The 17,836-nt window shown below is 38.2% G+C and overlaps 1 protein-coding gene across 1 annotated transcript in view; it reads right to left on the minus strand.

The window, feature by feature from the left end:
* WDR36 (WD repeat domain 36) overlaps positions 1–17,836 on the minus strand; it is a 32,615-nt gene that overhangs the window by 13,783 nt on the left and 996 nt on the right. The window contains exons 2-12 of the mRNA XM_010135914.1: positions 14,046–14,146; positions 13,445–13,562; positions 12,428–12,560; positions 10,334–10,388; positions 9,379–9,511; positions 7,560–7,735; positions 6,875–6,995; positions 4,904–4,969; positions 3,878–3,961; positions 2,259–2,413; positions 1,015–1,129 (exon numbers count right to left, since the gene is read on the minus strand). Of these exons, the coding sequence (XP_010134216.1) occupies positions 1,015–1,129; positions 2,259–2,413; positions 3,878–3,961; positions 4,904–4,969; positions 6,875–6,995; positions 7,560–7,735; positions 9,379–9,511; positions 10,334–10,388; positions 12,428–12,560; positions 13,445–13,562; positions 14,046–14,102 (1,213 nt within the window). The 5' untranslated portion in view covers positions 14,103–14,146. The remainder of the gene's footprint in view (positions 1–1,014; positions 1,130–2,258; positions 2,414–3,877; positions 3,962–4,903; positions 4,970–6,874; positions 6,996–7,559; positions 7,736–9,378; positions 9,512–10,333; positions 10,389–12,427; positions 12,561–13,444; positions 13,563–14,045; positions 14,147–17,836) is intronic.

The following is a 17,836-nucleotide window of genomic DNA, read 5'->3' on the forward strand; positions in this document are numbered from 1 at the left end:
TGATTATTAGCTGTTATTTCTGCTTCCTCTCCGGGAGATTTTTTGAATGTAAGAGTTGAGGGACTTTTTGAATGGCTGGTGGTATGTCTCCAGAAGCCCCAAACCCTTCAGACAAAACTTACAGCTTCACTTCTGGCACAAAATCTGGGAGCTTTCCGAGGCTAGACTGCAGTGTAAAGATAAAACATAGTTCCTCTGGTTCTGGATCAATTCTGTTTCTTAATCTAGGCCTAGGGCTACTGGCCAGTAACTAAATTTAGAAAATTCATCCCCCTATCAAACAATAATGTTATTAGTAGACCACGTTTGCTACGCTAGATGGCTTTTAGAAACCCAGTAAGGTTTATGGGCTCATCAGGACTCTTTCCTTTTTTCTACAACAAAAAAACATCCGATCATGAGAGCCCTATTATAAACTGCACACTTACAAAGTAGCAGCAAACATACATTAGGATACATGACAAGAAATACATATGTACGCAACCAGTAGAAGGAAAAGTCTGAAGACTGTCACATTATTTGCAGCTCGGTAATTGAAAACAACAGCATATGCAAAGAACTGAACTTGTTTAGGATTTCAATTTCCCATGCATGTAAAAAATTCTTTCATTTTTAAGCAGGAAGCACAAAACAGATAGGAAAATTTATCTCAGAGACAGAACCCTACAGCAAGAAGCCAAGTACTGGAAATGTCATTATCTCAAAAAGAGCTGAGGCCAGAGAATCTCATTTTAGAGCTCACCATTTTGGTAACTGACAATTTTATGCTAATTAAAACCAAGCATATACTAACATCGGAGTGTTAAAACTAGCAGGGATCCTGTCCTTCAGAGCGGGTTTCAAATTACTTCTGATTACAGTGCAAGACAGGACAGTGTAGATTAATTAGAGAAATTGAAAACACTCCCAAATTCAACTCAGAAGCTATGTTAGATTTCCTAGATGACACAACACCAGGTTGTTGCTATCCTCTTTAAAAAGGAGTCAGGATTTTAAAAGCACAGGAATTCTTACCTCTTTCTTTGCCGTAACAGCCTCTGTGAATGCCAGACTGCATGTTATACACATCTACCCGTCCAGTTGACAGCCCAATTACAGCAAAGTTCCCACATGAGGTGATGTCAACTGCCTTTCGGGGGAGGGGGGGGAGAGGGGGGAGAAAAAGCCACCTATGAAATGATTCTTTATGTGTATATCCAATTAGCAAAGTTGCTAGAAGTTATATAACTTATCAGGAATACAGAATACTACTATCATTTTTTTAAACTTCCTCAAGCAAGTCTGCACAGAACAACCAATAGATTGCAACTCAAAAAAAGTAGAGGAGGAGCTCTTAAAATAAGCAAATAGTCAACCGGTAAGAAATATGGCAGCATGTGCTTACGAATGACAATGAAATACTGACTTAGGGACATCCAACAGAAGTTGTATCTAATACTGTAACCCAAATGACTAACCTATATTCTCAAGACACCCACAAATTCCATCCCCCAGATGAAGTCCAAGCATGCCAACTGCATGCCTCTTTCAATGCCCGTATTGCCAATGGCACCCCAAAAGAGTTCAGTTCACTTAGAGTTTAAATAGTATGAAACAAAGAAACAATGTTGTAGATGTCTTTGGAAAGATACAGTCCAAAGAATCTAGTAATTACAAGAAAACCAGGTATTTACAACTGAACTGACCTTGTCTACCACTTAACTGCTAAGCATAAAGTCAGAAAAAAATTTATCACAAGATTTTTTGTCAGAAAAATTTATCACAAACTTATCACAAATAGTAGTATGGATGCCTAGCACATGAAGCATATCACAGTAATTGCCTTGCAATTCCAGTTATAAAGCATTTTAGAGGGAATATCCTGCCTGCAATTTGGAAATACATTTTTTCCATAATGCCAAAATAATTATCTTAGGCAATCTGCATTGACGGAGCAAGTTTATCATCACAGGCATATAATCAACTCTATATTCTTATGACAGATTAAAGTTAAACACCAACCACCTATTTGAATCAGAAAACAAAATCTGCACTTAACCTGGACGTTTAAGGAAAAAATGCATATCCGGCTTTTTTCTTAAGAACATATGCATTACAAAATGTCTACTAGGACACACTGAGCTGGGAGAAGACACTTTGCAAAGCAACTAAAACATGTCTAAATAGTGCTATTTCATTTGAGTACTGCTTCTGTACAAACAAAAATCAAAATAGCACATACCGTAATACTGAAGAAACATTACCCTAAATATACTTACTGTTGCATATATATCAATAGGTTTGTGTTTGCTAAATTCTTCTGGCTTCAGTTTATGAGCTCCCATACAAGTTTTCTGATAGTTCCAGGTTGTACAGGTTATATACCCTTGATGGCAGGCAACAATACTATCCCAGTCACTCTGATGTGCCACTTCTGCAATGTAACACATACTCCTTTTAGGAAGAATCATTCTAAAGTCAAATAAACTCTTATTATATCATAAGAAAGAGTACTCTGAAATACCTTTAGGCAGAACATCTAATAATTATTGTTCTTGTTTGACAGTCAAAAGGCTACCATTCAGAAAAAACACCTGGTAAACTGTTGTGTATATGCTAACGTAACTAGAAGGCTAACAAAACCACATGTGCTTTTTTTAGTGTGTTATGTTTCATGTCTTTGTATATTTGAGTCTATGTGGTTTGAAAAGCATATTTAAATTTAAATGGTTTAAACGGGTCAGTCTATACATATTTCCGCTGAGCTTGAACTTCCAGCAGCAGAAGCCACTAGGTTAACAACTTAAAGCAGGGTTTAAGAGCTAAGTCTGCTTCACATAGCAAAAGATTTTTCTGCATTTGCACCTTGCTCCTCAAAAGCTCAGTATCCAAAATTTGTAGTCAAATATGACAGGCGAGTATCTAAATAATGACGAAGCTTGCTTTTCTTCTAGAATTCGTACATTAAAATAATTGAGAGATGGAAATTGGGTATTTCTAGATCTTCAAAGTATAAAGCAACCAGATACAAATCGGTTCACTTCACCGAACAAATAGAGCAAAAAAGAAACAACTCTAATTAAAATGTACTTAAATAAGTGCTTTGTCTTCAAACAGACTTGAGGCAGTTCTACTACCTTAAAACAATCAGGCAGATCTAATATTAAAAGTGCATGTACATGCATATTTGCAGCATGTACATATAGTCTGCATCACTGAAGTCTGCAAATGCAAATACTGGATGTAATCAAAGGACTACACAAAACTGTAGGTCCACACCTTTCAACCTATGAATCAATTGACCATCCTCAGAAAACAGAAGAATAGCTGCACTCAAGACAAAACAGATCTCAAGTCTGAAGAGGAGGTCATTAATTTAAACAATTTATATCTTAATTTTAATTAATTTAAATACATTTTGAAGGAGCAAAGATAATAGCAATTCTGCTTCAAAAAGTTAATTTCACTGTTTGCATACTGAATTACAAATAAAGAGTAATTGAAATCTGACTTTGAAAAGTGATTCAAGTAAAGGAGCTGGGGAATCAAAATCTACCATACAGAACTATGATTTCCTCAGCTGACAAAGACTTTCATGCCCTCTGCTTGCTGATGCTCCAGCCTGGAATAATATGTACACCAGAAGACTCTGGCTCCTGCACTGGAGTTTCTCAAGCCAAGAGCTAGTTAAACAAAGTTGTTTGAAATAAAATGCTCTTTTTTGAAATAACAGAAAAGTTTACCAAATAAAATGTCACTCAGCAGGTCACAAAGGGCCACAGAACTTCAACAATCTCATCTTGACAGAGCACAGGCTTTCAAAACAGCAGCGTCTTGAGTGTTAACAGGCAAAACGAAGACTTGATGAGCTCCGTAATGTATCTCAAAGACTACTCACCTGAAGCAAAGGCTGTAATTGGTGGAAGTGCCATCGTATCAAGCTTAAGACCTTTCTTTTTCGATTTCTTTTTGTTAATTGAACCTTGACAAAAAAAAGAAGTGTTTCAATCTCTTGGTTAGATCTGAGAATAATGACTTAGAAAGGATTGTTTACTAAATGTGAAGTTATTATTAAAAAATTGCCTTACAGTAACACAGCACTGCTGTTACTTGAGGTTTAAGAGCTTAGAACATTAACGGAATTCCTGTCAAAATTAACGTGATGCTGAGCAAATCACTAGCCGTACAGCTAGTGATTCAGAGGTGTACAGCTTATTTGTTCCAGGATCTCGTGCTGACATCTTGAGGCAGAGGTCACTCCATCACAGCTAAAACCATGGTCACACAGACATGACTATATAAAACAATACATAACACCCAGTACTTTCAATAACCAAAGAGTCAGGATTTCATGTCCGAAACATATATTCCAATCTATCTAAATACATATATATCAACATACAGATACTGATATGTAAAAATAAGAATCATTTTAGTATTTCTGAGTCTTGGTCTCTGAACTGCGCAAGGAAGTGTCCCTTAACCATGGCATTGTGTGGAAGATGTGTTTTTAAAATTAAACTCTGCATTAAATCAAAGGAACTAAAGTGAAGAAATAAGAATTAACTAGTAATTTAGTCAATTGAATAGAAGCAGAATGAAGTAAAAAGTAGTATTTACACATGCTGAAATGTCAGCTACTACTTCACACATTTTTACTACAAAAAACCATGCCTGATGTTTCCCACGGTGAAATAACATACACTGACAGGCTACCGAAATTACTTTAGAAATTCTAAAGTACAACAAATCTGAGAGTAACTTTACATACATCAGCAAGGACTGAGTTTGCAGAACAACTGGGGTGAATAGTTTTCATAAAACAAAGTGAAAATAAAGCCTACCTAATGTTTTACCTCCTGTTTACATAAGCACTTTTCAGGGTTTTTTTCACCAGTATTTGTACTTTCGCTGAAATACTTACCACGTCCTAAACTTTTATTGAACTTTTCATGCACTGTTGAAAAGGACCGCAGTGTTCCATCTTGACCTGACAAAATATTCGCAGAAAGCAGTTAAGGGCAAAAAAATCAACTTTCATAAATCAAAAATCATAAGCTATTTGAGCAAGAAAGGCAGAAGATAAGCACTAAGAAACCTCAAGCACCATAATAAAGTATTTAATAAAAATTTTCTGGTCCAAGAAAAAATACAAATACACTATAAGAAGTGTAACTAATTGAACTTAATTTTCTAAGGTCTATATCCCACTCCTACTACTTTGCTCAATGCATGATCAGAATGACACCTCTTTTACGGACATCATCTCCATGTTCAATTCCTCTGTCCACCCCCTCCTTTCTCCACCACAATATCTAGATGTTCTCAACCTTCTGTGATTAAAACCTTCAATAAACTGTTACATCCTTCTAATATCTCCATAATACTTTCAAAGCTTTCCCATGATCTCATATACTGCCTCACCAGTCAGAATATTCCTTTCATTATCCTTTGTCTAACCAACGCACGCTGCGGCTGGTTAAGAACTATATCTAGAGATAGCCAGCAAGCTAACCCAAACAAAACTGGTAAAAGCCAAGTCATCCATCTTTCTTGTTAACAAGGGCACTAATGGGACTTCCCTCCTCTACCCAGTTACCAGTGTGCACAGAACAGATAGGAATTTAATATACTAGAGAGAGAGAAGGCTCAAATTTTAGACTAGCAAATATAAGGAAGAAATTTTTTACAGTGAGGGTGATGAAATACTGGAACAAGTTGCCCAGAGAGGGGTACATGTCCCATCCCTGGAAACATTTAAGTTCAGGTTGGATGGCTCTGAGGAACCTGATCTAGATGAATATGTCCCTGCTCACTGCAGGAAGGTTGGACTAGATGACCTTTGAAGGTCCCTTCCAACCCAAAGCATTCCACGATTCAAATGGGTCCACTTTGCAGGGCAGATGTGGACCAGGCAGAACCAGAAATTAACAGGAAATGAAATTGTATAACATGTAAAATTAAAGGCATTGAGATAATTTTTTAAAATCAGAAGAATCACTGAATATTTTTACCAGGCCAAACAAGTAAGAAAACAGAAAATGAGTCAAAACTACCTTAAAGAATCTGAAAAACAATGCAACAATTAGTACATTCAAGGAACCTTTCCTTTCTAATATGGTACAGAAGGCAGAAGTCAGAAATACATACTGGGAACTGGGAGAAATGTTAAGCAGGATGAAAGCCAGCGACATTGGTGAAATTCTACAAAGTTAATTTGTGGAGATGCCTGTTCTGAGGAAACCAGCAGCACCCCACAACATTGCTATCTCAGTTCTGTTGCACAAAGTTTTACCACTCATTCAGAAAGGGATGTAGAGAGTCAGCCTCATTACACTGCAAACACATCAGATCTCAAAGCATTTTTACACTTCTAGAGTAGTTATCTTAGTAAAACGCGACCTTGAGAATATACGTAACAGACACAATTGAGCTGTAATAAATTTCAAAGACGTTGCAACCCACAAAGATGGCTCAAGCTACTGAGAAAAGCTTAGCTCCTCTAAGTTACTAAACACATTATGGTGCTTATTTTTACTGTCATAGCAGAATTTCCCTACTTGTCACAACCTTTTTTTCTGACCAGCTGACAGTTCTTTGGAAGACAATGAAACAATATTTATTCATCAGACATATAAATATAGCTGACAAAAGCAGCTTCTAAGCTTTTCTACTTGTAACTATTTTTCAGCCTACCCACTGATATACTTGCCCCTAGAGACACCATGAAACGGTTCGATAATGCCCACAAAAATAACTTTCCATGTTTCATAAATATACATACGTAACACATGAAATATAATCTCCTGTATTACTAAAACAAAGCCACTTAGCTCTGATGTTTCCTTTATCACAACAGGAAATCAGACTGAAAAATAAGAAGGAGAATTCATACCTGCACTAAGAATTTGCTCTCCATTTTGCCCATGGTATCTGATTTTTGTTGGTGGTGCACTATGTCCCATTCGGCTTCTCAATACACGCCCTGTACCACCAGGTCCATCAAAAATCCACACCTGCCTCCCCAAAACAAGCAGAAAACCAAAAAAGGTTGATAAACAGTGCCTTGCCAATAATGACCTCTTGATGCCGCCTCTTGGAAGTGTGAGCTGGGAGCTGCTGCAGCTTCACACATTGGCTTTCACCCTTGTTCCTAAAACTCCGGAAGTTTCCACCATGACAGCTGATTATTTCCTGCTATTCATTCTGCCCCTCCACCAAAGGTTAATGGCATCAGAGGACATGTAGCACAAGGGACTTTTACGAACACCAACTGCTCATGACCCAGAACATTAAAAAAAATAGATAAAGATTTCAGACAGTATATAAAGCATGGTTCCAGAAAAGCAGATCCAAAGCTTTTTTCTTCAAGGCTATCATAAAGCAATAAATGAAGCAACGGCATCATGGTAGCACATCCTTAAACTGCCCCACTACAAAGCAACTTCAGTAACCTGAGTTTTGTTGTATTTGTTTCATTAGAGAACTACTGCTTCAATCCAAACTGAACAACTACACTTTGGAGCACTACAAGAGGAAAAAAGAAGTAACAACAAATAGCAGAAGCTATTGTAACTTACCCGTATAGCATTATCAGCACCATTAGTAATAAGAAGTGGCTCTCCAGGGACAAACGACATACCAGCTACTGCTGTGGAATGCGCATCTTGCATCTGACACATTAGTTTCTTCTCTCCTAGATCCCACAAAGCAATGTGTCCAATTGGGCTACCAGCTGCCATTACTGGGTGTCCATCTGCTCAAAAAACCGAAAAGTTTGCTTATTGACACATAGCTCATCCTTACTGAATTCTCACATCTTAAAACTGATGCAAGAAAACTATACAATCTCAAGGAAAAAATCTCGAGCTGATTCTAAAAATGAGATATATTTTAACTGAAATATCTTGTACTTCAAACAGAAAAGTTCACTGATAACAAAATCAGGATCTTTTTCATATCAGATAAATGTTATCTAAATAAAGAAGCCAATGCTAGAGTGCTTGAAAGCAAAAGAGATATGGTGCTTGTACCATTTTCAAAAGTTACTCTACCCCATATTCTTTCCCAAACTTATGAGCCTCCATACTTCAGGATGTGAGAGCTACTGTATCAGCACTCCAGAAGTTGAAGTTATCAGTCCTTTTTTTTTTTAAATCCTCTTAAGTTTTTTGCTCAGGGGCTTGCAAAAATAAATTCTAGAATTTTATTACATGTTTTTTCGAACATTCTAAGCAATATAATTAAAACATCAATTCACGTAATTTCTATTTTCATTCTATTTGCTCTATCCTGTCTAATATTGAGATAAATACATCATATTAACTTCTAAAAATCACTACAAATATTTAAGTTTTAAAATTTATCATATCAAGATAAAATTCTACCAAATATCCTCCATAATTGGTAACAGAACTTCTTCTTTCAATGGAAGAAAAACTCCGTTTCTAATTTGCACATCATAGACAACTAAACCTGACAGGCCTCAGCTTTTCTTTTCACAGATATGGAAATTTACCAAGTTCATTTTAATTTTAATTACTCATAGGCTAAAATGAATACACAAGTTCAAAACAACCAGGTTATATTTACAATACATTTCCTAACTATAAATACAGGAAGAGAGAGAGATGAGAGAAGGTCTGAATGCAACGAATTCAAGCAGGCAATGGAAGTTATTTCACTTTATTAACATTTTGAGTTAAATGGATGACACAAAAAGGCATTCCTTCCACTTCTCACAGGTCTTTCCACAAGTCTCTGCAGTACCAGTCTTCCGCAACAGGGTCTGCATCAATCTATACTCTGTTAAGATTTGCAAGTTTGTCTATTCAAATGAGAGATTAGATTCAGTATCAACAGCTCTGTAGGCAGGATCAACGTTAAAGTAACCAGCTTTAGGAATTAGTATATGCTCGTTAAACAACAACAAAAAAAGCTGTGAATATAAATAGTGTTCCCTAATACCGTCCATTCCGTAGTCACCCAACCACTAACATTCTAACTTTGTCTTGGAGGGGGCAGACACTACTGAGAAGTGGTTTTGAATACTAACTTATAGTGTACTGATTACTTGGCACTAACTCTGGTAACTGTGTTAGCTCTTGGTACATTGTAAAAATAAACTGCCTTACTTTTCTTTGAAAAGGGAGTACTGTATTTCACACTTCCTGTGCATGGAGTCAGTACACAAGAAAATGCTATAAAGCAGTCAGTATGATGAAGACGCATAATCTCCCTAATTTATCGGTAACTTACCTAGATTATCTGCAGCCTTCAAAAACTAAATCTCTCAGCCCAAACTTTGATTCTGAAATGCTTTACCAAAACACGTTTTCCTATCTGCCATTCACTTTTAGTGATTTTATACATATTTTCACTAAAAATGCTAAGACTTACCTGTACGGAAAGATATTGCCGTGATGGGACCCCAGTCTTGTTGAAATTTCATCAGAGTTTCATCAAACTTAATATTATGTACAATGATATGACCAGATACCAGACCAACTGCAACAACGTCCACTGCTGGAGCCTGCAAGAAAAATTGAACAGCAACTGAAATGAAAAAGCTTATTGCTACACTACTAATACCAATACAAAAAAGACAATGTACCTAAGTCCAGGACAAATAGTAAAGAAACAAATAAAGCATCTCGCCTGAGACCTTCTACATACACTACTTTAACGCACAGCTGAACATCTGATAAATCTAAATAAAAAATGAGAGATGCGAGATTTTGTGCTCAGGCTCTAGATGAAACAATTCTGTTTCCAAAAGCTAGAACTCCTTTGGAAAACACCTCACATTTAAGTTTTCAGGAGTTCTGGTAGACCATTTTAAGCCCTGCCACATACCCCATATTTGTTAGTTTTATTCAGGACACCTGCAGACCACATTCAAAGCTGCCATCAAAAGTTTTAATTAATTTTAAGTAAGTTTTAATTAATTTTATATCTACAAAAATACAGCAAATACAATTAGAAAATCTCTTCTCAAATCAGCAAAATCTACATTTTATTAACTTACAAAGCAAAATAAATTTAGTAAAAAGCTAGAAGTTACACAATACACATGCACCTTGCAAACAAACTGTTTCTGTGAATTAATTACCATTCAGTGAATACTCACGGACGTGATGAACACAAAACAGCTAAGATGCTAAATGCCACAGAACTAGGACTAGAGATAATAAAGCCTTTAAGTCTACTCTCTTCAATGTCTAAAATGCTCAAGAGAGTGTTATTAAAAATTATCTCAGAGAATACAAGTAATCTTTATTGCTGTAATTTTAAACAAGAGTATTTTGCCTGCTTGACCAGTTACATAAGAAAATGAGATGCCAAAAATACTAACTTGTTCAAGAACTGTGACCGCTAAGTGCCATCCTGGAAATGAGTATAAGAGTTTGCTGGAAAACAAACAAACAAGAAACATAAATCAATCAACCCTTAGGGATTTCCCACAACAAAACATTTGCTTTATATGCACTTACACGGAAAAGTACATCACCTTTCTGTCCTTATAAATCAGTTAAAAGGGAAAAAAAAAAACCTGTGATACTAGTAAGAAAGAATAAAATTACGGTCAATTTTTCTTGAAAAAGTGTCATGCATTCATGTCAAAGGTGACATAATTACGTTACATGAGTAAGGTGGAAGACCCCTTCGCTGGCAGTTGCTCCACATGTGCTTCTGCTCTGGAAGCACCTCTTCAGAATTCTAAAAAGACAGTCTGGGTCCAACTTTTAACAAAACCAAATTCTTCATCTGCAAAGTAACTGCTTGGATGGGTCCAGAGGAAGACCACTAAGATGACCAGGTGTCTGAAGCACCTCTCCTATGAGAACAGACTGAGAGTCGGTGTAGGTTGCCCTGGAGAAAAGAAGTCTCCAGGGAGACCTTATAGTGGCCTCACAGTGTCTACAGTAAAGATGGGGAAAAATTCTTTATAAGGGAATGCTAGGATGAGAGTAACAGTTTTCAACTTGAGAGAGGGTAGACTTAGACTAGATATAAGGAAGAGATTCTTCACTGTGCGGGTAGTGAGGCACTGGAACTGGTTGCCCAGAGAGGCTGTGGATGTCCCTTCCTGGAAGTGTTCAAGGTCAAGTTTGACAGGGCTCTGAGTAAGCTGGTCTAGCAGAAGGTGTCCCTGACCACAGCAGGGGGGTTGGAACTAAATGATCTTTAAGGTCCCTTCCAACCCCAACCATTCTCTGACTCTGTGAACTTCCCTAAGTGAAGAAACTAATTAATACTACACTACGAGCACATCCTATCTTATTCTTTCAGAAATGTAACAGTCAAATTGTGAAGGACCGTTCACCTTACTAAGAGTGAAATTAAGAAGACAGTATTTAAGAACAGACATGACTAAAAAGCTATTCCATCATCAGAGACATAGGTCATCATTCTTAAAAAGACTGCTAGCTGACAGGTGTTACCACCTCTCCTTTCTTGCCAGAGACCATCAAACTTTTCCCTCAGTTTTTGCAATTTACCTTTTTGTTTATTTGTGCCCATACCTACTACAAAGTAATCTATGCAGGCAACAGTCAAAATGGAAACTGCTTAACACAGCTAAAAGAGCAGTAACAGCCTCATAAGTTTTGACACGTTTTAAAGAGAAACTAAGCCGCCTAAGGAAAACTTTTTGTGGTCTAGTACGTACTGCATCTCAGATGTTGTGACAGGCGTTGAAGAGACCTTAAGAGTACTATGAGTAGAAACATTTACTTTTCTGTATTTTTAGGTTATTCCTATTTTCTGATTTATATAGCATATAGGGCATTGCAAAAACATTAGAATGTGAAACAAAAAATTGGCATTTATATCATTAAATGTACACAGTATTTATGAGAATAAAACACTGAACTATGCAAACTAACATATTTGTAGTATGAACATTAACATGCAGAGCAGTTCACTGTAGCTGTAACTTTCACAAGTAGGCATGAAATACTGCTCTACTAGGACATGCTCAGAGACAGCTACATGTCTACACATCTCTTATCTGAGTATAAGGATCAAATGCTAGTTAAGTACCTCTACACTATCTGCCAGCAATTCCTTGGACACACAACCACCGAAATATTAAGCTGGGAAGAAGGGAGGCAGAACGCCTGAACACACGTATTATTTTAATTATTTTCATGAGAAAGTTATGGGATTCAAAAAAGTAAAGAAAAAAAATCTGCAATTAAAAAAAAAAAATTCCTGAGCAATCCCTGACATTTTGCAGGGAGAGTAAACAACACTCAACTTGAAAGTCATTAGCATTCAGGGAGCAGCAGCATTCTTTGTCCCTGGAAAGAGTCCAACTGAAAACTATTGCCAAAGGACACAGTAAAAGATTCCATGTTCAAAACCTACTGTACTTAAAGGTATTATTTTTTGCATACAAATCTACTTGAAGAATGAAGTATATCTGAGTTATTAAGAATCTTACTTGGACCTTATGTTCCATAGCTGCAAGCTCCCTTGTTCACTCCCAAGGAGAATTTTATTCAAATAGGTGCTGGGATGCAGAATTGCAGAAACTGCAAAAGTGGCCTTATCAAAACCCACTTGAAGATATTCCTCTGCAAAAAAAGTAAGGAACAATGTTAGTGTGGCTATCCCTACAAATCGGCAGGCTTGTCAACCCTTGGCAAACATAACAGCAGAAGTGGTGCTTACTCTGAATAAATCCCATAACTGTTGTTTCTTGCATTAAAAAATAAGCTAATAAGTAACAGGACAGGCTAAACTTGTTTATGTTATAATGTCTATTGGCTTGAAGGTACATTTTTTTCTTATAACTTACCTAGCACAACAATGCTGGCAAAACTGTAGTGATTTTTATCTTTCTAAAGGATTCCTGCTCCTGCCTGAGCAAAACACCTCATCTGATTAGCCTTTTGTTTGTTATAGCAACATCAAATCTCTAAAGCCTGTCTGCAGCCACTTTTGAGATGCAGCATCCAGGGAATGACTTAGGTCACACTAATGACAACGCTTTCTAAAGAAAAAAATTCCACAGCACTGAAATAGGATTTCATAAGGCATTTTACAATGGCTAACACAATCAAAAGATTACTTGTAAGAACTTAGTCTTTACGCAGTTACTTAGACTGGTAAATATCAAGGAACTATATGATTTCAGAGACGGTGCCACAGCCTCTGTACCACAGTCTTTACCAGAAAATGGAACAGTAATATGCAATTTCCATATAAGCCTATCTCTTTACACCTGTATGGAACCTTACGGGTCTATGCATGTGGTGCAGGATCCATTAATAAAAAGTATCGCAGGATTAAGACTTCAGATTGCCATTTAAGTAGTACTATTATTTAAGGACTTTTTTCTTTTTTAAGAATAAACTACTTCTGAACATGCACATTCATTAAAACCTTTTTTTTTAAATTACTGAATGTTTAACAATGCCATCCTATGAAGTAGTAATGAAAATAAACTGTCTCTCACCTTCTGACTGTATATTCCAAACAATAAGAACATTATCAACATCCACAGAGATGACATGATCACCAAAAGGCTGCAGAAGGTGTATCCTTGCCTTGTGACCTTCATAGGTATGAACCACCTACAATTTAAAAACAGAGATGTTTTCAGTATAAACTGTTCAGGTAGCATATCATGTTAACATAATACTTGAGGACAGCTTACACATGTCAGCAACATGTTTAAATAAAATACATGGAAAGGCCATACAATTTTAAGTAGAAGATACATAATTATCTCTAACATTTAAAACTGTTGGCAATAATACTTAAACTATTTTTAATTATTTAGCTTAATTTTAATTCATTTAATCTACGTGAATTAACAATTTATCTTTAAGTAACAACTATTATTATAATTAATACATAAAACACAGGTCAGTCATTAGAGAATTTTCTCTCATTCTCCTATTTTAAGCTTTTTATTCCTCTTTTTAGAGTTTTTGTTTCCCTAAAAGTGAAAGTACTAAACTTCTATGGAAATAGACATTTGTAGAACTGGCTTGAAAACACAAACATTGCACAACTGTTTTGCACTATTAAGCAGTAAGTAAACTAATAAAAACCTCTTTGTTCCTGGCAAAAGCATGGAGAATATTGTCACATGAAGCAAACACCAACATGCGGTCTGCTGCCAAACATGTAATGTCCTGTGGCAAAGCATTACCTGTTAATCAAACAGAAGAAAAGTCCATCAAGTCTCAGGTTCATCACAAAAAATGAAAGCCTGACAGTGTATTTATTTAACATGGTGACCCACCAAGAAAGCTCTCCTGTTGAACGTTCTGTTGAATTTCTTAGGGAAATGCACACATTTCAGACAAATGCAAATATTACTACAGGTAACATCACACCAGTAACAGCAATCTGTTAGATTGGTAGATCTTAAGGTGGTTCAGACTGATAGATCACAAGGCAATTCTTTTGAAAAACTCTTACTAATCACTGTCAGTAAAGGCACACATTAGTGCCGTACAGGCTTATAAAGAAGTTATCCCAACACAACACTTCTGCAGACTGTCAGAGACCCACAGCCTGCCGGACTGGAAATGCAGATGACAGAAATTAAAGTCAGAGCATAAGCAATGCCTATTAGTTTAAGCCATTCTACAGACCTGGAAGCTAGTGACCCAATCCTGATGCCGTTTTCTGCAATACTGGGAATTTACTGCTCTAAGAATACATTTCGCTCCCCACCTTGTGACTGATTCAGAAAGGGTTCAATCTCCTGTTGTGACCTGCCACTTTCTGGCTCAAATGGTGAAAGAGTCAAAGCTCCGGATCACATTGAGAAAGTGCTGGTGTGGTCCCAAACAGTACAACACTTTAAAAAAAAAATAATCAAAAACAAAACCCAAAAAAGTACCCCACACCAACTCTCTAGGGGAAAATACTCTGAATCAAGGGAAATATAAAAAAATAAATCACAGGGCTTAAGGATTGTAGAGAAACATCAGATTTGAAGAATTACAGGCCTCTCAATCTGAACTCAGGGTCAGGAAAGTTTATGGAGCATCTTGAGCATCATCACGCAGCATGTTCAGGACAACCAGGTGATCAGGCCCAGCCAGCAGGGGGTTATGAAAGGCAGGTCCTGCTTGACTAACCTGTGAACGTGACGTGACCCACTTAACGGATGAGAAAAGGGCTGTGGATGTTGTCTGCCTAGACTTTGGTAAAGCCTTTGACACTGTTTCCCACAGCATTCTCCTGGAGAAACTGGCTGTTCATGACTTAGACGTGTGGACTCCTCACTGGATAAAAAAACTGGCTGGATGGCTGGGCCTACAGAGTGGTGGTGAATGCAGTTAAACCCAGGTGGTGGCCAGTAACAAGTGGTGTTCGCCAGGTCTCAGGGTTGGGGCATGTTCTCTTTAATATTTTATCAAAGATCTGGATAAGGGGATCAAGTGCTCTCTCAGTGACTTCACAGCTGACACCAAGTTAGGTAGATGTGTCAATCTGCTTGAAGGTCAGGAGGCTCTACACAGGGATCCGCACAGGCTGGATCAATGGGCCGAGGCCAGTGGCAGGAGGTTCTACAAGGCCAAGTGCCGGGTCCTGCCCTTGGGTCACAACAACCCCCTGCAATGCTACAGGCTTGGGGAAGAGTGGCTGGAAAGCTGCGCGCCCAAAGAGGACCTGGCGGTGTTGGTCAACAGCTGGCTGAATGTGAGCCAGCAGTATGCCTGGGTGGCCGAGAAGGCCAACGGCATCCTGGCTTCTGTCAGAAATTGTGTGGCCAGCAGGTGTAAGGAAGTGATTGGCACTGCTGAGGCTGAACCTTGAGTCCTGTGTCCAGTTTTGGGCCCCTCACTGCAAGAAAGACATTGAGATGCTGGAGCGAGTCCAGAGTAGGGTAATGAAGCTGGTGAAGAGTCTAGAGAACAAGCCTTGTAAGGAGCAGCTGAGGGAACTGGAGTTGTTTAGCCTGGGGAAAAGAAGGCCAAGGGGTGCCCCTATCACCTCCTACAACTGCCCGACAGGAGGTTGTAGTGGGGGGAGGGGGTGGTGTCTTCTTCCAAGTAAGAAGAACAAGAAGAATAGGCCTCAAGCTGTGCCAGGGGAAATTTAGATTGGATACTAGTGAAAATTTCTATACAGAAAGTGTTGTGACGCATTGGAACAGGCTGCCCAGGCATGTGGTGGACTCACCATCCTGAAAGTATTTGAAAGACATGTAGATGTGGTGCTGAGGAATATGGTTTAGTGTTGACCTGGCAGTGCAGGGTTAACGGTTGGACTTGATGATCAAAGGACTCTTCCAACCAAAACAATTCTGTGAAAAATCAGTCGCTGTGGAAGCGCACATATGATGCAAACTTACATGATCACACAGCAGCCTTTCCCACAATGTCACTTTGTATTTAAGAATTATTATCAGACAAAAAGAGTCCTGTACCCTTTGCTGTAATGCAGCACATCTTTGATGGGAAGAACTGAACTGAAAAATAAAAAAGGTTGCACTTCATGAGAAGTTTCATTCGTTTGAACATGTTAGCATCTTCCCATAGTGCCTCTGAAGCAACTTAGGCCTACAGTCAGGTTACAGATACCTGGTACTCCACATGAGCTGTATGCAAGCCTGCTTAGGCCAAGGCAGTTTAAGGCACACCCCAAAGAGGACTAATTATATAACGTCAATAAACCACCAACACCCACAGAGAGGCACATCAATTATATTTTCAATCATAATTTGTAAACATCTCGATTTCTCAGAAAGCTTAAGTGATTATAGAATCATAGAATGCTTTGGGTTGGAAGGGACCTGGAAAAGTCATCTAGTCCAAACTCACTTGCAGGGACACCTTCCACCACACCTGGCTGCTCAGAGCCCCATCCAGCCTGACCTTGAACGTTTCCAGGGATGGGACATCTACACGCCACTGTTTCACCATCCTCATCATAAAAAATTTCTTCCTCGTTTCTAGTCTAAATCTCCCCTCTTTTCATTTAAAACCATCACCTCTTGTCCTGTTACAACAGGCCCTGCCGAAAAGATTGTCCCTGTCTGTCTTACAGGACTCCTTGAAGTATTGAAAGGACACAGTGAGGTCTCCCCCTAGGTCTGTAAGAAGATGTAGCCTGTGAAAAGAATTTCACAGAATATGCAATGTTTTTACAACTTTGTAAGCTGAAAACAAAAGTTATATTAATGTATTTATGGCTCTTAACTATGCACAGACAATCTTCTAAATCTAGTCCTGGTTGTGTGACAGTTATTTATTCTCAAGTTTATAGGTGCTCTGTTAATGAAAAATATTTTGCTTTATGAGGTTTTTGTAAAAACTTGGGATTATCACCAGTACTAGACTGGATTAACTGCAGCTACACTCAGATGAATCTTGAAAACTTCCAGGGAAGGAGAGTGCTCAAAACTCTACACTTTACTACCATTCCCTCTTAGTCAGGGCCATTTTTCCTAACTTCCTCTGTGACCCTCTCAAGATGCAATCTGTGGCTGTTGCCCTGTCTACCACTACCACCAAAATTTCAGCCCCACCATCTCTGAAACTGCCCTTCAGGTCTGTATTTTTCCCTTTGCAAGACTCAACAAATCCAGTTACCTCAGTGTCTCTTCTTAGACTATGTGCTGTAGGTCCCTGACACTCCCCAGTTCCTCAGCATCCCTCCTTAAGGAGAAATGGGAGCAGTGGGAGGAGGAGAACCATACTAACTAGGTATCACAGTTTAGGTGAGGCCACACCTTACCTGTACAGAGTGAGGTACTCTGCACAAAGAACAGAAAGTAACAGCTTTCCCTGACCTGCTGGCTATGTTCCTAACATGGCTCAGTACACAGCTTGCCTTATTCACAGCTGGTCCGCATTCACCTTGGCAACCGCACCTTTTCAGC

This window comes from Buceros rhinoceros, unplaced genomic scaffold (assembly GCF_000710305.1).
Source record: "Buceros rhinoceros silvestris isolate BGI_N320 unplaced genomic scaffold, ASM71030v1 scaffold11075, whole genome shotgun sequence".
Classification (NCBI taxonomy): domain Eukaryota; kingdom Metazoa; phylum Chordata; class Aves; order Bucerotiformes; family Bucerotidae; genus Buceros; species Buceros rhinoceros.